The following is a 22055-nucleotide window of genomic DNA, read 5'->3' as shown; positions in this document are numbered from 1 at the left end:
TTCTTTAATTCCTCCTTACTTTCTGCTATCAGAGAGGTATCATCTGCATATCTGAGGTTGTTGATATTTCTTCCGGCAAGGGAGTCTTCCAGTCCTCCCTTTTGCATGATGTATTCTGCATATAAGTTAAATAAGCAGGGGGTCAATATACAGCCTTGTCGTACTCCTTTCCCAATTTTGAACCAATCAGTTGTTCCATATCCAGTTCTAACTGTTGTTTCTTGTCCCACGAATAGATTTCTCAGGAGGTTGATAAGGTGGTCAGGCACTCCCATTTCTTTAAGGACTTGCCATAGTTTGCTGTGGTCCACACAGTCAAAGGCTTTTGCATAGGCAATGAAGCAGAAGTAGATGTTTTTCTGGAACTCTGTGGCTTTCTCCATAATCCAGCGTATGTTAGCAATTTGGTCTCTAGTTCCTCTGCACTTTCAAAATCCAGCTTGTACTTCTGGGAGTTCTCAGTCCACATATTGCTGAAGCCTACCTTCTAGGATTTTGATCATAACCTTGCTGGCATGTGAAATGAGTGCAATTGTACAGTAGTTGGAGCATTCTTTGGCACTTCCCTTATTTGGGATTGGGATGTAGACTAATCTTTTCCAATCCTCTGGCCACTGCCAAGTTTTCCATTGATGATGATAAAAAAATAGCGCACTGGTCCTTTGATATTGGGCTGTGGCACCAAGATGGGTGACATGACCTTTAGCCTGGATTGTTCCTTTTTGCACACCACACACAGAATGACTGAAGTGGTTCAAAAAGTCCCCCCCTCCAACTCTGCCTTGGCTGTCTCTAGCAAGCATGTCATTGCTAGCACCACTCTGGCAGCCACTGATGATAATTAAATCCTCTGCGAGCTAGCAAAAATTTAATGCAACTTTCTAGGCACGTCGAACACCTTACTACTCCCTATACCACCCCATGGCTGGAGTACAATGTGTTCCAGCAAAAATAGTGCACATCTTTATTAAATTTGGTGCATCCTGCTAGTTAGGTATGTAGCCTGGCAGCCATTGATATTGATGATAAAGCCTGCTAGTTTGGTACACAGCCTGTGTAAATTCAATATTTTGAATTCAAATAATGTATGATTTCCTTCCGTTCAAATCAAGGGGGTAATGTCGGTATATATATATTTTGGGGGGGGGGGGAGAGGAAGGTAAAAAAGCTCACATATCTCACAAAACACCACCAAGAGAGGAGAAATCAAACACCTTCACTGTTTTCACACCTTGCCTCTGCACACTGAGCAAAAGATCTGACAGTGCTGTTGGGCTTCCTGATTGGGTAGGACACCTACATGTCTTCACCTTTGTCTCTATAAGTGCAGTTTTTCTGACCTATAACATGACACATGAAGGAAGAAGGGGGGCCAGTGGCATACTGCACCTCTTCCTTCTGTGTATCTCCTCTACACATAGACAGAATTAATGAAATAGACATGTGAAACCTTACTACCTTTGACCTCACATAGCAAAAAAGGAAGCTTCCTTTCCCTTCCCCAATATGAGCCACTGCAGAATGGCAATATTTGGGTGAGGGCCTGTCTCAGACAAAATGTCTGCACTTTTGCAGGTGGCTTTTGTGCATTTCTGTAAAATGTTCAGTACTGGAAAATGTGATAACTTTTTCATGGTTACATGCTCTGTTACATAAAAACAATATCACTAGATGGGTTATTTGTGACTGTGATGAATTACGGTAGCCTAGCCTGTTGTTATATGTTTGTGCTTAGCTTCCAACAGGGGAAAGACCTTAGTCTTCTGCAGAAATACAAGTTTTAAATTGTGTGTGAATTACAAAAATCATGACAGGAAAAAATTGGTGTCTTGATGTCATGCCAAAGAGGTACAAGAATCCTCAAGGAGCAGTCTTGCCATGCCACTCTTCTGTAGATTCTCAGCAATAATGAGGTTTTCTTTGCACACCTAGGCATAAATCCATTCAGTGATTTGTGTCTTCACTGTGCCAGTTGGTAACTCAAGTTACTGATTGACATTTTATGTGGCTTTTGGGACCATATTACAGTTTCAAACTGCAGACCTGTCCCTTACACACTGCAGTTCCCTTCCAGACTAAGAGCCAGCCTTTTATCTGGCTTTAAGCATTGCAGTCTTGTTGACAGACAATAGAAACTATTTCTGCCGAGCAATGAAGAACTTTTTTGTCCCTTGCACCAATTGCCATTTTCTGTCACTTTCATATTGAGAAAACTGGTACACTATACTGTTAACCAGGTTAGTGTTACATCTGGTACATCTTCTTGTCGACTTGGCTGCAAAAGCAACTGCCGTGGGAGGCTCCTATGCATATAGGGTGAGTAGAATCAAATACTTGGTGGGCAGACCCTTCAGTTGTGATGATTCACAAACCTCCACCACCCCGTATTTAAGGCAGCATACCCTCAAAGCATGTTTGAGGAAAATATCATAGAATCATTGAGTTGGAAGGGGCCTATAAGGCCATCATGTCCAACTCCCCCTGCTCAAATTAAAGCAGATCTGACAGATGGTTGTCCAATTTTCTCTTTAATGTCTCTAGCATTGGAGTGCTATGAACAGCCATGTCTCTGTATGCTTCTCCTCCCAACAAAATAGGAGCTGTTTACTTTGACACAAGACAAAGGGGAGTGCAATATGAGAACGGCAACCCTTTCTCTGTAGAGATGGGAAAGACAATTAATCATGGACATCTGAGAAGAAACCAGAGACGAAACCATCATCATATACCTGACATGAATATAATGCAAAATGTGACCTGGTACAAAATTAATCAGATTGAACCTGTCCTCATCTAGTTCTGAAGAAAGATAATTATTGGACCCACTGGGAATGCTATGTTTTCAGTTGGCTTATACAACACCACTTCTATATCTTTAAGTGTCAAATTCATCAAGTAGGTGGTTTGTTCTTTAACCCATTTTATGTTCTTAGACTAGTTTAATGCAACTTGGGAGGAAACTGCACATTCCCAAGCTAAAAACTTCCTATGCATTGCAAGGTATAAGGGGAAGAAAAGATAGGAACAAAAAAATCACAACTCTTTCTTTCCTAAGTACTAGTAGTATTGTGAAGTTTTTCCTGTAATATAATATTCAAATATGAGATCTTCAGTGGAGGTCTTGTTGCATGCCCAACCACTGAGATGTGGGTCTGATGGTGAGTACACAAAAGAGTGCTTTTTCTGCAATAGGCAGTCAGCTGTAGAATCTCTTTTGAAGGAGCATCAGGCTGGCTCCATCCTTGCTGGACTTTCAATGGGCAGTCTTGAAAACTCTTTTAAAAATGGACTTATAAAGTTGTTTTTTATCTGCTTTTACCATTTTAAAAAGAATTTGGTTTTTTTACAATGTTTTTTTAAAAGTCTTTTCTTGTGCATTGCTCTGCCCCCCCCCCAAAAGAAATAAATATTTTCATTAAACAAACAAATAATGAAGGGAACCTCTTGAGTCTAAGGAATAGTATTTCATTCCTCTACATGTAGTATTTATTATTTATTAGTAATATTTATTTACTTCCTCTAAACATTATGTTTCCAGTGCAGGAGCTATGGGTGCTCTCCTCAAGCTATCTTGACAATTCTGTGAGATCAGACTGAAAGAACAGGTCACCCAGGATTATCCAGTGTTTCATGACGGAATGGAGGCCAGAGATTAAATTTGCCCAAGATGGAGTCCATTGTAGCCCCATCTGACTTATGACAATGCTTTCCAGGTTTTATGAGGTAGAGAAGGCTCAAAAATGGTTACCATTCTTTTCAGCAGGGGCCATCCTGGGACTGTACAGCTTGCCCATGTTTACACACGGACTCTACTTTGGGATCTGTTCCTCCATTTCAGAGCTTGTTTAGCACAGCCGTGTACTCAACAAGCTCCTGCACGTTTGGATGGTATCATTAATCCCAATGGCAGAGAGAAGCTATAGTCTAGAGATACGCCTATGTAGTGAATGAAGCAGACCTAGCTGGTGAGACAGCTCCTCACATTCCTTTCTATCTGAGCACTCTCTATACCCTGCCAGAGTCTACTGTTATGCTGAAAGTGGTATTAATCCAAGGTAAGGCAATTGGCAATTGGCAAAAGAGACCTTTTTTTGGTAGCATCCTGTCTTTGGAATTCTTACCCCAGTGTGGCTGATCTAACATCTATTCTGATATTGTTCTCTCATGCCTTTTACATTTCTTGATCTGGTTTTATTGCTGCTTGGAAATGGCTGTTTCCATTCTTTTCTGTTTGATTTGTTTATGGTCATGCTTTTTAATTTTTATCTGTATACAGTATATGGGAACCATTGGTAAAGCCTAGAAAGAAATAAAAGCAAAGAGACATGCATAGTGAATCATCCTCCTCATCTTCACCAGAGCTTTATCTGAGTGCTAGTATGGAATATATCAGCCTCCACGTTTTTTCAATGGCTATTTAGGTGAGTTGACTCTGGAAGGAGGTTGCAGAAAAATCTCACCTTTAAAAGACAGATCTTATCGTTTGTGACAATTAACAGTTATATTTTTCCAGACAGAAAACACAAAGTTCAAACAGCCTAATTACCTTAGAAACACCCACTTATAGTTGGAGTAATCATCTGAGAGATAAAGAAAAGTATTTTTTAAAAGATGTATGCAATTAATTCTCAGAAGTCTTACAAACTGTGTATAATACAAAGGCTTACACTTAAAAATAAGAATAAAGGGATTTGGTCTTGAAGTGAACAAAGGAAACAGGGAACAAATTAGTACTGCAAATCTTCCAATGACCCTGCTTAGGGGATTGTCCCCAGAAACATTGCGATGGTAGCTCATCCCAAAAAGAAATATCCTAAAGATATGATTTATTTGATTATTTTTTTTTTTTAAAAAAGGATCATATTAGAGGTGTATGTTATGTTGAAATTAGCCCTTTTACTCTCTAGTTAATAGGATGTTTCAAAATATGAGCTATTTGACCAAATATAAAATGTCACCATACTGCAGAATACTCCCTGAGATCCGTTATTAGTGGCATTACTGGACAACATCCAAAGCACAGTAACTGATAGACAAGAAACACTGATACGGGATCCTCAGTGGGAAGATCAGCAATGGCAGACATACTTTGCTGAAAGTTCACTTGACTGCTAATATTCCCTGCCAGATGCAGCTAAAAGGACATGTCGAGTGCTTTTTAGACACAATCCGTCTGGGGTCACAGTGAGGCCCAAGAGATTTAAGCAGCATCTCACAGACAGTTTAGAAGACATTTCCAGAATTCTTCTGCTATATCTACAAATGCCCTGGGCAAATGGGCAAAGCATGTATGGCAGGGAAAAAATGATATTGCAAGTGTGGACTCTCCAGGTCTAGCATTTCACTCTAACGTCGGTTTCTTCTGCTTTCCTACAACATAGCCTGCAAATATTCCTAAATTGTATATGTGATGATCAAATAAGCAACAATGTCAGAAAAACTTACCTCTTGCCTTTTGAAGTTCTGAACATACTCTTCAAACTGTTCATCTTTTGTTTCATCAGCTTTACCCAGCTTCTGAAGTACCTATAAGAGAAAAAAAGACAGAACAGTGCTACCTTGAAAAGAACATCCAAAATTTTCAGTGGAATAATAGCATTATTTTAACTCTCTGATCCATTATCTTCCTGTAGCATTTTCGTTTATACTGTGCTATGAATCTATAACATGCACGGCAGTGTAAAATAATCTCAAATGCACATCCATGACTCTATAGTTTGAAACTCAAAAGCCCAAGAGGGGAATAGATATACAAAGCATCCGCCTGTTTTATGTGCCTGTGTGGGTGTCTTGGAAAGGATCTTGTCTTGTTTTTATAAAGCAATAGATCTTCCTGTCAATGAATAATCCCAAAGGTTCCATTGCAGCCGAGGAAGGGAAAAGTTCTGTCAGAATTAATAAACCTCTACGCCTGCACATGGTGCTATGAACCAAACTTCATTAGCTTTTTCTCTACAGGTTACAGTTCATTAGACAGGACAGTAACCAACATTAGTCTAATCTGGATGGAATTTTAAAGACACAGTAGTGAAGAAAGTGTAAAATCTTTAGAACTATTTGACTTCTAATGAGGTATGAAATAATTTTAAACACAGATAAGTGAGCTTTTGCGCTTGGCATCCTCATTTCTCTGCAAGATGTTTTCATTGCACTTAGTAATAGGTACAGTGGTGCCTCGCTTAACGAGCGCAGTTTAACGATGAATAGCGACCTGTTTTTTGTGATCGCATTGCGATGTTTTTTAAACAGCTGATCGGCTGTTCCAAAATAGCCGCCGCATCCACAAAATGGCCGCCCGCAGCATTTTTGCGCCCCGCCCTCGCTTACCAGGCAGCAAAAATGGCAGCCAGATGGAGCAGTGAGTTTTTCCCCAATAGGGGAAAAACTGTTTAATGCGTTCCTATGGGTCCCCCCCCCCGCATAGCGACGAATCCGGATAGCGACGTTAATCCTGGAACGGATTAACGTCGCTATATGGGCCACCACTGTATAAGCTAGTTATAACTACTGCTACTGTCACTCCTATAAGGTGGAAGAGCGAAGGCTGAAAACCTACTGTTCTGGTGTTCAGAAGTATCATGCATAGCCCTTGTTCATCAACTTATTGTATGCATTTCATGTTTGAGAACTTATAGTAGAACAATATAAAAATACTGCACTCCCAAGCCAACTACACCAGAGCACAGAGTGCTGTCCTCTGAAGATGCCGGCCACAGAGACTGGCGAAACGTTAGGAAGAACAACCTGCAGAACACGGCCAAAGAGCCCAAAAAACCCACAACAGCCAATATAAAATGATTTAGCTTTAAAAAGTATTGTATACTAGAGTGCAGACTATTAAAACAATATATAACAAATTAAAATGCATACAGATTTCTTGCCTCCCAAAAGATGAATGAATAAGACAAACTTTTGCATAAATGATAAGATGTTTTCTGTACAGCTGGGCACAAATAAAAATAATAATTGAAAAATTCATCAAAAATTACTAATTCATTGATTCATATTCATCTGAATCGATACCCCTGACAAATACAATCAATACATTTTTAGTGGTTTTTGATTTGTTGATTCGGTCGGCTATAAAACATTGCCCAGGCACCAGGAGATATCAAAATTGTAGAGAGACTTCCCCTGACTCTTCTCTACAATACCTCCACATTTGGTGAAACTGGGTTTCAGATGACCAAGTTATACACCCACAAAGAGGCCCTCCCTAGGAAAGTTCTCCCCAGGCACTTAGAGATACCAAAAACACAGAGAATCTTCCCATGACTCTTCTGTACAATCTCTCTGAGTTTTACTGAAAATTGGGTTTCCCCAACCCCATTGCTAAAGGGAACCTTCCTGGGGGGACCCACTTTGGCGGTGTATAACTTGAATGTCTAAAACCCAATCTTCACTCAACTTGGAGGGATTGTAAAGGATAGTCGAGATAAGCTTCTCTGCAATTTTGACATCTCTAGGTGCCTGGAGGGAACTTTCCAGGGGGGGCACTTTGTGGGTGCATAACTCAGATGTCCAAGACTCAATCAAATTGCTGGGTTGTAGGGGAGTCAGGAGATTCTTTCCTGCAATTTTGGTGTCTCTAGGCGCTTGGGGGGGCTATTTTCTTTGGTATTAAAGGAAATAACAAATTGACAAATCAATGCATCAGTTCATCAGAAAAAAATCTTTAAATTCGTTATTTGCGATTCTTCAACCTTGATGACTCACAAATCAAAACAAATTGCCCTTTTTCTGATTCATGCCCATCTCTAGTTATGTGCAGTCATGTTGCATCCAAATTATGGTGAGTCATGTAGGGTTTCCAAGTTATGTGACGTATTTAAGAAGCAGATTTACCACTGTCACAGACCCCAGTAAGCTTCCATTACCAAGCAGTAATTAGAACCTAGAGCTCCTAAATCCTAGTCTGACATCCCAGCTACTGGACTTCACAAGCTTTCAAGTTCACATGGATCACGAGAATGCACTTAGGAGTAGAGCCTGGAAATTTGTTCTTTATGGAATAGAAGTTCCAGAATTTCCCAGCCAGCACAGGGAGGTTTGTTCAAATTTTTAAGCTATAGAGAGGCTAAGAGCTGGAAGTTTGGGAGAGACCATAGCAAAAGGTACAGGAGACAGAGACACCTTGTTAAAAATTTTAAAGGTGACTCCCAGGAGGGGTCCTGAGTCTAATAAGGTTAAAAATTACAGCTTTAAACATTGAAAGGGTCTGAAAATGTCACTGGAGGCTGTTCAACTTTTTAATGAGTGTAATATCAGTTGCCGTTTAAGGGAGATTGTTCTTTCTATACTAAACAAATACATTTTAATTCTATCAAATATTATCCTGAATATGCATACTTAGTATAGGACTGAACATGTTTGCCATATTCCTAAAAATCTCTACATTGATTAATGGGTGGTGCCACATGGGCAACACACAGCACCCTTGCAAAGTCTAATGGGATAAAGGGATTGTGATAGCTACCTGCTAATGTGATTGTCAAAAAAACTGGGAGCAAAACCTAGCCTTTTCAGCAACAGAGAAAAAACCAAAAGGGAATCAAGCAAGATGTAAGAGATAACATTTCTCCTCCACCAACTTCTAATTCTTTCACAGTATATACAAATAGCATTCTGCAAGGAAGAGTAGATGCAGGGAGCCACACAGTCAAATCACTGCATGCTTTCTGTATTATTAAACTTTACAGAGAGAAGAGGAGGAAGATTGGGGGAGCTATTGTTTTTGGAGCAGTCCGACATGTCCTATAACATTTTTCCAAGGTTCATTCAGAGAATTAGAATATCACACTCTTCCCTGATTTTATATGGTTTCATGTGTTGCCGAAGTAGACTGAGTAAGTTGTGTATTTATTTTTCTCTAATACATCTGGGATAAATCTAATATTCATAAAGTACAGGTAGCGCCCCCCTCCCAACATTTAAGATAAACATGTTCCCCCCTTGTGTCTTCTCATTCAGCATTTCCTCATAGTCTTGTTCAAAACTGCTTTTAGGCTTTCTCTCCAGCCTGGTGATCCTGAGACACACAAAACTTTCCACTCTAAGCAGTGGAAGAAGAAAGAGAATACTTAAAAAGAGATAAAAGACATGCTTGAAGACAGAAAAGAAAGGGCAAGATAATAGTGGAACAGTAGAATGAAGGAAAGTACAGTGTGGATGAGAAAAGGGTTAGAAAGAAAAAGCATGAATAAATAGAGAAATGCTTGTGTTAAAAAGCAAGCTGACTAGAGCTGAAGGCAGTGGCTCAACAGATGTTACAGTCAATGCATTCTGTGTTCCTCACTAGCATGTCTTCACTGCTCTTCAAATTGAGATTCTAGGACCTTCTTTTTAGGTATTTAAATCAGAGCTGTCTTGAGCCATGACAACCTCTGTTTTTCAGTTTGGAATTTGGCTTGAAGTTAATCTTTTCTTAATTCAGAGACTGTTTAGGGCAATATCAGAACAACACTCCTGTCATCACCTAGCAAAGCTCTAAACCTAAAAACTAGAGATGGTGTTGTATTGTATATATATTTAAGTATGCAGTAAAAAAAAGCAGTGGAAGGTTCTTCTCACAAGAAAGGTGGGGCAAACGATGGTGCTCAGACTATGGAGGAAAACATAGGAAATGCCCTTTATGAAAACCATGGGTCTCAAAGCCTGACTCACTGTAGTTTTCATCAAATCATACTCTTCTTGTACCTTTCCCAACTGTCACTAGGGAGCCTTTCCCCTTAGTTAAGAGAGATAGAAGTTCTCTCCCACCCACCTGTAATCTGAGAAAAGGGCAAGATGAAAGGCAGATGGCACCTAGAAGCTACTCCCAACCATTTCCAAGAAAGAGAACCTTCCCCCCCTTTCCCACAGACTACTACAGACAGAAGCATCAAGGCCAAACCAGGAGATTTGCTTGAGACAAAGCAGTAATTGGTACTTTTCCACATCCAAGGAGCATATACCCAAGGTCAACCAAGTTATTTTGATACCTGAGGCAGAAAAAGGCATAAGGGTCTATCACTAGCCCTCAACAGGAAAAATTACACTAGCAAGAAAGTAAATACTTAATTATTTAATGCTTCTTTTCAACACCCAAAACATACTGCAAGGCAACTGCCTCACTCTGTCTAACAGCAGGGCTAGATTTCAGAGAACTGGTGGTGAGAAGACTTCATACAATGCATTTCTTCATTAAGAATATATATAAAACTCTTGGGGACATTCACATCAGCTCTTCCTTTCGTCTGCAGGCAACCTGTATTTTCCTAAGTAAGGCCTAGAAAGAAGCCAGAATACACGAACATGAAAGAGGAAATGGGCTGATATGTAAAGCCAGGGTTCGTGTGTGCTAACATGGTCCCCTAGCACTCATATTCTTGTGCCAGTAGCTTCTGAGCAAAGTGGATTTGGGTTGCTTTCCAGACTGTTCAGTGAACATCACACATCACCGACTGGCCTCTGAACACTGGGCACAGATCTCTATAGCAACCTAGCCATGTATTCTTCCCCTTAGGTAAGTTTGGCTCCCATCACCCATGAGGCTGAAAAGAATGTTGCTTTCAAATCTGTATGAATCTGACAGTTCTCTTCCAATTATTCAGCAAACTAAATGATGCTTTAGATCTTCTTCCTTAAACAGAAACACAGCTCCGAATTATAAATGCACAAGAACAGGCGGAAAACAAGGAAACTGTCAAAGTCAAGAAACAAACTAAATAGGAAGCCGCAACGCCAGCGTGGGTAAGAATAATAAATTGGCTTGGATGAAAGAAAGAGAACATGGATTTTACCTCCTATATTCGGACAGAAGCAAAACCAGTACTAAAAGGCTTTGATGTTTAAGACAGCATCATTCTAACCCTAAACACAATTCAATTTTGGGGAAGACCATTTGTCATTCCTGGTCAACACTGTGAGTTTTTTTTTTTTTTAAAGGGTAAAGGTTTAGTGAAATCAAAGATCCTAGATAACAAAAGGCAGAATTGGATTGCAATTCCCATCCAACCTAGCCCATACAACCTAAGGCCAGGTACTATAGGAGTTATAGTTTAGCAACATCTGGAAAATCAGAGGTTCTCCATTCCTGTCCAAGGCTGTCTATATTAGAAGCTACCATTAGAAAAGTACAACATATTTGAAAAAATTACCTATAGTGACTTTGAATGGTGCAGCTTTTCAGCCAGGCGAAAGGAATTATAACACAAATGAATGTGTCAAAGGGCAAGACATATGATTTATTATTGTTCATCAGTACCTTATCTGAGAATACAGTGGTGCCTTGTTTAACGGGCACTCCGTTTAGCGAAGAAATCGCTTAGCGACAACTTTTTTTGAGCGTTTTTGCACTTTGTTTAGCGATGGTCCCTATGGGTGATTTTTGCTTAGCGATGGTTGGGACCAGGCTTCACATAGCGATTAAATTTTGGGTCCCCTGTTTCGCTTAATGATGGTTTAAACAGCCTCATGTTTGTTTTTTTTAAAATGTTTTTCTGTCATTTATAAAGTTAAAGTTTACTGTTTAAAATGTTTGAAATCATAAAGTGCACTTAATAAATCCTTTCTTAACCAAATTTGACTTTGTTCTGACTCTTTTTTAATTTGTTGTATTTTTTCCCCCATTGAGAGGCATTGAATAGGTTTCAATGCATTTCAATTGGGGAACCGCGTTTCGCTTAGCGATGTTTCCTATGGCGATTTTCGCTTAAGGACGGCAATTCGTTCCTATTGGAATGGATTATCCGGTTTTCAATGCAGTTCAATGGGAAACTGCGTTTCGCTTAGCGATGAAATCGCTTAGCAGCGATTTTTTGGAACGAATTAACATTGCTAAGCGAGGCACCACTGTATGTCAAAACCTTCCTAGATTCTGGACTGTAGGATTAAAATCTGATGGTTGCCCACAATACAGGTTTTATACAGTAATTCCACCCAGTGGGAATGACAATATTGTGCATGTTATTAATGTATTCGTGCAATGTTAATGCCTTTTTGCTCATAGTGAGATTTATTTTGCTTTATTATTTTGGGGTATACAGCACTATCAATATACACCCATTTTCAGCCTGTAGTTCCAGATAAAGGAGGAATAAAGGCTTTCCAGAATTTTTCAGAGTGATAGAATAAGGATTGGACTCCAAAGGGATGGTTATAAGGCTATGTTGTCCAGCTACACACTCTACAAAAATGCTCCAGAAAGCCAATAAAGTCTGTGCTGCATGGTTACATCAGGAATCATATCTACATACCAGTGAGACTCAATCAAAGAAATCAGAATGAACTTCTTTCTGAAACATTTTTAAAAAACCTTTGTTTAACATCATAGTGCTACAGCCTTATAGTGTAAGATTAAGTTAATAATACTCTTATCTTTTTATTCTTCTCCCTGCAAAGTAAAAAGATATGGGTCAACACTGTGATGACATTATAGCAAAGACTACTGTCATTGCAATTGCTATGCAATTTTCCATTCCTAGGATAAGATACTGCCTAAGTCATAATGAGAGCCTGTATCTCTAAGGTAGCCTACAATTTAAAGTTCTGGTTAGTTTCCTTCTAGAGGGATCTGGAGATAATCCACAATTACATCTATTTAACAAGGAGGAGATTTCTTATCAGACTCCTAAGTATCTTCCATATATTAATCCAGTAGGAGAAAGGTTGATAATGAACCACTAAGCAGCAGATGTATCATTCTTCTAGGTCTGAAGTGTTTTCCTTCACACATGTGAAGCTAATCCACTCCTGGGTTAGATAACATCATCTGAAAACTGAGCTTAAATGTGGATGGGGGAAGACTGCAGAAACTGTTCCTGTCTGTTTTGACAGAGAGCAAAATAATGTGCACAGGTAGATGTGATCCACCAACAGGGGGGATACTGATGAGAAAAGTTAATGGAAGAGGATCTCCAGCAGTCACTAGGCCTGGGGTAAGGACCATGTGGTCTAGATGATGCTGTTGGAATGCAATGTAGCTGTGACATTTTCCACATGGCCCCTGCTTGTTTCACCAAACATAGAGCTCACGCGCTATATCCTCCCACCAGCAGATATCAATCGTGATGTTCCCTCTTTTTCTCACTACTACCAATGAATTTCCTTTATCCACAATGTAAAAGGCTTTAGTCAAAAACTTGTCTGGTTACTACCAACAGAATATATTTATTGAAGTGTATTAAATCAGAATCACAGATGTTCTTTATTCAGTGCATACAATCAAATCATTAAAATATCATATACCTTCCCACATACTCAATCACCACCTGCTCTATCTATTAACCTTGACCAGTTTATCTCTATTAGTATATTTTCTCACTATCTCTCTCTCTCTCTCTGGAACTTCTATCTCCTCTCTCTGCCAAACCTTCTTATGTCTCCTGACTCCGCCCTCCACTCCTCTCATAGGCTCATTCAAATGAGATCTTGAATATGAGTGACAGGAGTGACGTGGGGCGATCGTCACACTAGCCTACACAGCTAATGGTAGGTGATGATGGAAGTTGCCTGGGTGGCTCTCAACACATTTCCGCCTCTGCATTATGCTATCAGTTTCATTCAACTATGTACCAGTTTTGTTGAATTCAAGTAAAAACCTTGTTAATGCAATTTTATAAGTAAAGGAGTATGAATTGTCTATTGGAAAAAGGGTAAAGTTTGGAGCAGTATAAGTCTAAAATGGGGGAGGGGGATAGTCTCCTGCTACATAATACAACTGTATTTCATCACATAAAACCCTGTTCTTACTTTTGTATCTCCAGGCGTTTTCAATAATAAATTACTTGTGGTGGCTCAAGAACACCTTTTCGAGTAAGCCGCTCTTTCACCTAGCAACAACTCATGAGAAGGGTGGGAGGCATGCCCTGAAATTTTGGGGTGATGCATTCACATCCAGTCCATGAGCTATGCATGCTTTAATTCCATATATGTATATGTTTGTTCATCCCTGCTGGCTACACATGGCTGTGGAAGCCCTCTGTGCTGGCACTGCTTTCTGAATTCAGAAAGACAGTGGCATATGAAACCATACTGCTACAAAAGTTGGCTTGTTACTAGCACCAAATTGCTACTTGAACATTAATCAGAGATTATAAGGCCTTCTGAGGTTGTACTTTGATGATGTAACCACATTCAGTCTATAACATTGATTTACAGTATTTGTTCTCTACATCTTATTTTCCCATCATCTTAATCAAATTCATTGAACATATTACAGTGGTGCCTCGCATAGCGATGTTAATTCGTTCCAAAAAAAACATCGCTATGTGAAACCATCGCTATGCGAAACACCATTTTCCATAGGAATGCATTGGAAACCGGTTAATCCGTTCCAATTGGAACAGATTGCCGTCGTTAAGCGAAAAAACCCATAGGAAACATCGCTAAGCGAAACAATGTTTCCTCCATAGGAATGTATTGTAGCTGACTCAATACATTTCAATGGCTTTGCGAAGTCAATTTTTGCAATTTTAAATGTGTCATACAAGGGGCAAAAATGGTTTTAAATGCTTGGAATAGCTTCTGCACCTTCTAAAACGGGTGCAAATGTAATTTGGCTTAGATCTGACTTTTCATTAATTTAGGGTGAATTTTTCCCCCCAACTTTTGACAGCTGTCAAAATCTGACAGCTCCATTATTTCCTATGGGGGAAGAAAAAATTCACAAAAAATTAGCGAAGACTCAGCAACTGTTCTAAATGCTAGGGTTCGTTAGAGGACCCCCTAAGTCGTGTGCAAACCTGATTTGGCTTTGATCTGAACTTTCGTTAATTTATGGCGAATTGTTTTCTCCCCCATAGGAAAGCAATCTGGAGCTGTCAGATTTTGACAGGTCCATTGGTTCCTATGGGCCGAAAAAAAAATTAACCATAAATTAACAAAAAGTCAGATCAAAGCCAAATCAGGTTTGCACATGATTTAGGGGGTCCTCTAACGAATCCAAGCATTTAGAACCGTTTTTGACCCTTCTAAGACACTTTTCTAATTGAAAAAAAACCATCGTTAAGTGAAGCAGGGGACCTAAAATCGCATTCGTTATGCGAAGCATGGTCCCAAACTTCGCTAAGCGAAAATCGCCCATAGGAAACATCGTTATGCGATGCATATTATTTTCTAAAAAAACACATCGTTATGCGAATTCATCGCTAAACAAGGCAATCGTTAAGCGAGGCACCACTGTACTTGCAAAGGAATTCTGGAGATGTACTGAATGCAATCCTCCTTCATGAATTGCAGCATTATCGTGGTGAAGGGGTTGAGTAATTCAAAGAAGCTATGGGCTATGCCGTGCAGGGACATCCAAGATGGACAGGTCATAGTGTAGAGTTTCTGAATAAACGTGATCCTCCTGGAGCAGGAACTGGCAAGCCACTCCAGTACCTTTGCCAAGAAAACTCCATGGACAGAAACAAAATGCTAAAATATATGACACTGGAAGATGAGCCCCTCAGGTCGGAAGGCGTCCAACATGCTACTGAAGAAGAGCGGAGGACAAGTAGCTCCAGTGCTAATGAAGTGGTTGGACCAAAGCTGAAAGGACGCCCAGCTGCCAACATGCCTGGAAGTGAAAAGAAACTCCGATGCTGCAAAGAAAAATACTGCATAGGAACCGGGAATGTAAGATCTATGAACCTTGGTAAGCTGGATGTGGTCAAACAGGAGATGGCATCAATAAACATTGACATCTGGGCGTCAGTGAACTAAAATGGACAGGAATGGGTGAATTCAATTCAGATGGTTTATCATATCTACTACTGTGGGCAAGAATCCCGTAGAAGAAATGGAGTAGCCCTCATAGTCAAGAAAAGAGTGGGAAAAGCTCTACTGGGATACAATCTCAAAAATGATAGAATGATGTTAATACGAATCCAAGGCAGACCTTTCAACATCACAGTAATCCAAGTTTATGCACCAACCACTGATGCTGAAGAGGCTGAAATTGACCAATTCTATAAAGACTTACAACACCTTCTAGAGCTGACACCAAAGAAAGATGTTCTTGTATTATAGGGGACTGCAATGCTAAAGTAGGGAGTAAAGAAATAAAAGGAACAACAGGTAAGTTTAGTCTTGGAGTTCAAAACAAAGCAGGGCAAAGGCTAATAGAGTTTTATCAAGAGAACAAGCTGGTCATCACAAACACTCTTTTCCAACAATACAAGAGGCGACTCTACACATGGACATCACCAGATGGGCAGTACTGAAATCAGATTGATTATATTCTCTGTAGCCAAAGATGGAGAAGCTCTATACAGTCAGCAAAAACAAGACTTGGAGCTGATTGTGGCTCTGATCATCAGCTTCTCATAGCAAAATTCAACTTTAACTGAAGAGAGTAGGAAAAACCACTGGGCTCCTCAGGTATAATCTAAACCTAATCCCTTATGAATACACAGTGGAAGTGAAGAACAGATTTAAGGAACTAGATTTGGTGGACAGAGTGCCTGAAGAACTATGGATGGAGGCCCGTAACACAGTACAGGAGGCAGCAACAAAAACCATCCCAAAGAAAAGGAAATGCAAGAAAGCAAAGTGCCTATCCAACATGGCCTTACAAATAGCAGAGAAGGGAAGGGAAACAAAATGCAAGGGAGATAGGGAAGGTTACAGAAAATTGAATGCTGACTTCCAAAGAATAGCAAGGAGAGACAAGAGGGCCTTTTTAAATGAAGAGTGCCAAGATATAGAGGAAAATAATAGAAAGGGAAAAACCAGAGATCTGTTCAATAAAAGATCAGTCTACATCCCAATCCCAAAGAAGGGCAGTGCCAAAGAATGCTCCAACTACTGTACAACTGCACTCATTTCACACGCTAGCAAGATTATGCTCAAAATCCTACAAGGTAGGCTTCAGCAGTATGTGGACTGCGAACTCCCAGAAGTACAAGCTGGATTTTGAAGGGGCAGAGGTACTAGAGACCAAATTGCTAACATGTGCTGGATTATGGAGAAAGCCAGAGAGTTCCAGAAAAACATCTAGTCCTGCTTCATTGACTATGCGAAAGCCTTTGACTGTGTGGACCACAGCAAATTATGGCAGGTTCTTAAATAAATGGGAGTGCCTGACCACCTTATCTTTCTCCTGAGAATTCTATATGTGGAACAGGGAGCAATAGTTAGAACTGGATATGGAAGAATTGATTGATTCAAAATTGGGAAAGGTGTACGACAAGGCTGTATATTGTCTCCCAGCTTATTTAACTTATATGCAGAATACATCATGCAAAAGGCAGGACTGGAAGAATCCCAAACCAGAATTAAGATTGCTGGAAGAAATATCAACAACCTCAGATATGCAGATGATACCACTCTGGTGGCAGAAAGTGAGGACAAATTGAAGAACCTCTTAATGAGGGTGAAAGTGGAGAGCAGAAAAAATGGTCTGAAGCTCAACATCAAAAAAACTAAGATCATGGCCACTGGTCCCATCACCTCCTGGCAAATAGAAGGGGAAGATATGGAGGCAGTGACAGATTTTACTTTCTTGGGCTCCATGATCACTGCAGATGGTGACAGCAGCCACAAAATTAAAAGACATCTGCTTCTTGGGAGGAAAGCAATGACAAACCTAGACAGCATCTTAAAAAGCAGAGACATCACCTTGCCGACAAACATCCACATAGTAAAAGCTATGGTTTTTCCAGTAGGGTTATGGAAGTGACAGCTGGCCCATAAAGAAGGCTGAATGCCGAAGAATTGATGCTTTTGAATTGTGGTGCTGGAGGAGGCTTTTGAGAGTCCCCTGGACTGCAAGGAGAACAAACCTATCCATTCTAAAGGAAATCAACCCTGAGTGCTCACTGGAAGGACAGATCCTGAAGCCGAGGCTCCAATACTTTGGCCATCTCATGAGAAGAGAAGACTCCCTAGAAAAGCCCCTGATGTTGGAAAAGTGTGAAGGCAAGCGGAGAAGGGGACGACAGAGGACGAGATGGTTGGATAGTGTCACCGAAGCTACCAACATGAATTTGACCCAACCCCGGGAGGCAGTGAAAGACAGGAGAGCCTGACATGCTCTAGTCCATGGGGTCACGAAGAGTCAGACACGGCTTAATGACTAAACAACATCAACTGAATGCAGCAGTACATTTTTTTCTACAAGCAGTCTTCTCACTAAAGTCTATCTGGAATAGAAATATGACAGATCAGTGGATTTTTATAGGCCAAGGTACAAGACAAGGCTGTCCACTTTCACCAATACTGTTTTGTATGGTTATAGAACTGTTAACTAATGCAGTAAGAAATGATGAATTAATTAAAGGATTAAGTAAAAATGATACAATTATGATTAATTTATTTCCTGATGATTCATTATTCACCATTAAAAACCCATTAGAAAGTATTGATAAAATTAAATATCATTTTGAAAATTTGGGGAAATAGCAGGATTAACTATTAATTGGCAAAAAACCAAAAATAATTATGTTTAATTACAATAAATATGAACAAGAGACGTTTGTGAATAACTATGGTTTTAAAATGTGCAATTATATTAAATATTGAGGTATAAATATAGTTAAAGTTACTCAAAAATTAAAAGAGCAACATTTTAATAAATTAAAAAGTGAAATTGAAGATAAATTGCAGGAGTATTCTAAATTGAAACTATCATGGTTTGGGAGAATCGCTATGATCAAAATGAAAATATTACCAAAAATTACCTTTTTATTCAGGATGCTCCCAATACAATTAGAAGAAGATTTTAAGTATTGGCTGGGATTAATTAATGGATTTTGTAATCAAGGTAAAAAATCAAGTATAAATAAAAGATATTGGTATAAAGCTCAAAAAATGGAGGTTTAGATATTCCTAATATAAAAAATTATTATATAGTGAATCAGTTAAGATTTATTGGAGATATTACATACAACAAAGGAAGGTGTGTGTTTTTAAAATGTTTTATTACAGTAATTGACCAGCAAAAGTAAGGAACATTATTTAAATTAGGAGACATAAAATCAATCTAAAAACACTAAAAACATCTACACACACACACACACACACACACACACACACACACACACACACACACACACACACACACACACACACACATATATATATATATATATATATATATATATATATATATATATAACTACATTCATCATACATTCTACTAAATATCTTCTGCCTCCCTATCATAGGCCTTATCTATGGGCTATTACAGCTTGCATAGAATGACAGAATTGTTACTTTGAAGCTCATAGAGCCCATGTGATCAATATACGAAATTGGTATACACCAATTTACAGATATTATAGCTGTGATTTAGGTAGAATCTTTCCTTCACGGTTTTTTATTGCAGCAGCACAGAATTTAGCTACTTTTTCAGCATATCTTAATTTTGGTTTAGCCTAGTACAGTGGTGCCCCGCATAGCGACGTTAATCCGTTCCAGGATTAACGTCGCTATCCGGAAACATCGCTATATGGAATGTAAAACCCCATAGGAACACATTAAACTCTGTTTAATGCGTTCCTATGGGGGGAAACTCACCGGTAAGCGAAGATTCCCCATTCGGCCACCATTTTCGCCGCCTCGGTAAGCGAGGGCAGGGCAAGAAAACGCTGTGGGCGGCCATTTTCTGCACCCGGTGGCCATTTTGGAACCGCCGATCAGCTGTTTTCTAAACATCACAATGCGAAGATCGGTAAGTGAAACGCTTACCGATCATCACAATGCGATGTTTTGCCACCTAAAACATTGCAATGCGATCGCAAAAAAGCGTCACTATGAGGATTCATCGTTAAACAGTGCATTTGTTAAGCGAGGCACCACTGTATATCTGCCAGGGCATCGTCCTGTCAGCAAAAGCAGTGCGTAATGTGCCTCTGATCATCCAGGAAATGCCCTTATGTAAGGGTTAACAAGGACTTCTCAAATGCCAGAATAAAAAGCACATTGAAGTAACACATGGGAGATAGAGCTGATCTCACCAGAGTTATAGGGGCATAAACACCGAGTGTAAGGGGTGTTGTTATACTTCCCTTCCTGGACTGCTGACGGAAGTGCATTGAAGCGGGCCAGAGTAAGAGCTTTGCGTTGTTTAGGTGTTAAGGGTAAGTAGAGATATTTTGCCGGTTTGGGTGGAAGCAGTGCATTGTCAAGTATAAGCCTATTTCTGATAATACCAGATTTATTGAAGATACTATATACAACAAAGGAGGGTTAATTTGGTGGGATATGGAATCCTCAGAAATAAATGGGAATATTGAAAAATATTTCTTTAATGTAGTAAAAAGAAACATAAGAAATCAGGTGAAGAACCCTTTTTTAAGAAACATGTTAAATATCTGGAACAGAAATAAAAAGAAGTTTTGTCCCTTTACTTCACCTCTAACATTAGTGACTGAAATAGAAAATTTCCCAGCGAACTTGAAGGGTTTAGCTGATTTTTTTAAAGGATACAAAAGTTGCCAGACTGAAGGATTGGATGACTAAAATGAGACTGAAAGATCAGATCATAGTTGAACTTGAAACTAATAAACTAACATGGTATAATTGTATCCAATTATATCCAATTGGACAAATGAATGGTTGAAAGCTAATGGCAAATGTAAAGAATGTACTTGGTATGAACAATTCCTATCATCACATCAAGGCAAGCACAAAAATGCTTTGAGGAAGGGAGTAGTAAGTATAATTTATAACCTAATTTTGGAACAAGAGGAAAGAGAGACAGAAATGGAAGGTTTGAAATCAATTTGGGAACATGATTTAAAGACAGAAATTAAAACAGGATTGTAAAAAAATTTGGAAGATGAGAGTTTTAAGATTAATGTCGGTAAGAATAAAGGAATTTTTAATTAGTTTAAGGTGGTACATGACTCCAGTGAAATTGAATATAATAAATTGAGACTATTCTAAGGCCTGTTAGAAATGTGATGAAGAAATTGGCATGTATTATATGTGTTGGGAGTGTAGGATTCAGAAATTTTTGAAACTATTTTTTAAGGAAATATGTGATATAATTGGAAAAGATATCGAATTCAATGCTAAAATTGCTTTGCTGTCAATTTTTGATAAGACAGAACTTGATTATTGCTCAAAGGAATTGATTTCCAATTTTATGATAAGTGCTAGAATATTAATAGCTAGATTTTGGAAATATAAAAATTATATTAAATTAGAAGATTGTTATAATGATGTATGAGACATTGCATTAAATGATAAATTGACTACTAAACTGAAGATGAAAAGAGGGAAAATAAGTTCAAATATTTGTATGCTATTTGGGGTAGATTTATTGAATTTGTATTAGTGAAAGGAAAGGGGAAAGCCTCTAAACAACCATCAATACAATTTTGAAAAAGAGGTTCATATTAAAAGTATTGCTCCAAAGGGTCCCATGGATATGGGGACGTGCTGTGGTTTATAGTGTAATAGTAAGTATTTTGTATTCTTGTATTTGTTTTTGTTTTGGAAAAGGTTAAAAAAAATTAAAAAAAGAAATATGATGGATCATAACTCCACTACTCTATGTTATTTTTCTCTCTAGCATGGGGGAGCATTGCCTTCAATTAAAAGGTTATTTATTTGATATCAAAGCAGCAAAGCAGGATTTTAGGAGAATGAAACTGAAAAAAGCTGCAAATTACACCAAGGGCACTGCTTATGTGATTCTGAAATCAAACGGATAAGCTAGCCATTCTCAGATGTTCTAGATGTAAACTGTACTGATGGAGAAGGGGTATGGATGAAAACTGGATGCAGAGCGAAAGCACAGCACATCCAAGATGAGAGTGATTTAATGCAGCACCACGAAATACAGCATCTTGATGCGTCCTAGGAAATGTTAAGATCCATTCCCTTATTAGTAATATTTGAAACTACTTTATTAGCATTGCTTCAACTATTATCTCCATCTAGCCATAACCTCTACCAAGAGTCAGTCATGTTTCAAGGCTTTGCGGGTGCAGATTGAACCAGAGACCTTCTGGTCCTGAATTACTGAATTCTGGCCCCTCCTCAACAGTTTAATCACACATGTCACGGTCTGTTAACTAACAGCCTAGCATGTTAGAATAGCAGAGAGCACTTCAACATCTATTTCATAATCTTTGATTTTT

At 39.0% G+C, this 22055-nt stretch overlaps 1 protein-coding gene across 6 annotated transcripts in view; it reads right to left on the bottom strand.

Moving 5' to 3' along the window:
• AMPH (amphiphysin) overlaps nucleotides 1-22055 on the bottom strand; it is a 199937-nt gene that overhangs the window by 122284 nt on the left and 55598 nt on the right. For all 6 annotated transcript variants that reach the window (XM_073003773.2, XM_073003769.2, XM_073003771.2 and 3 more), the window contains exon 2: nucleotides 5446-5526. In XM_073003773.2, coding sequence (XP_072859874.2) covers nucleotides 5446-5526 — 81 coding nt within the window. The remainder of the gene's footprint in view (nucleotides 1-5445; nucleotides 5527-22055) is intronic.

Source organism: Pogona vitticeps, chromosome 6 (genome assembly GCF_051106095.1).
Source record: "Pogona vitticeps strain Pit_001003342236 chromosome 6, PviZW2.1, whole genome shotgun sequence".
Taxonomy (NCBI): Eukaryota; Metazoa; Chordata; class Lepidosauria; order Squamata; family Agamidae; genus Pogona; species Pogona vitticeps.
This window is presented reverse-complemented; position numbering and strand designations above follow the sequence as displayed.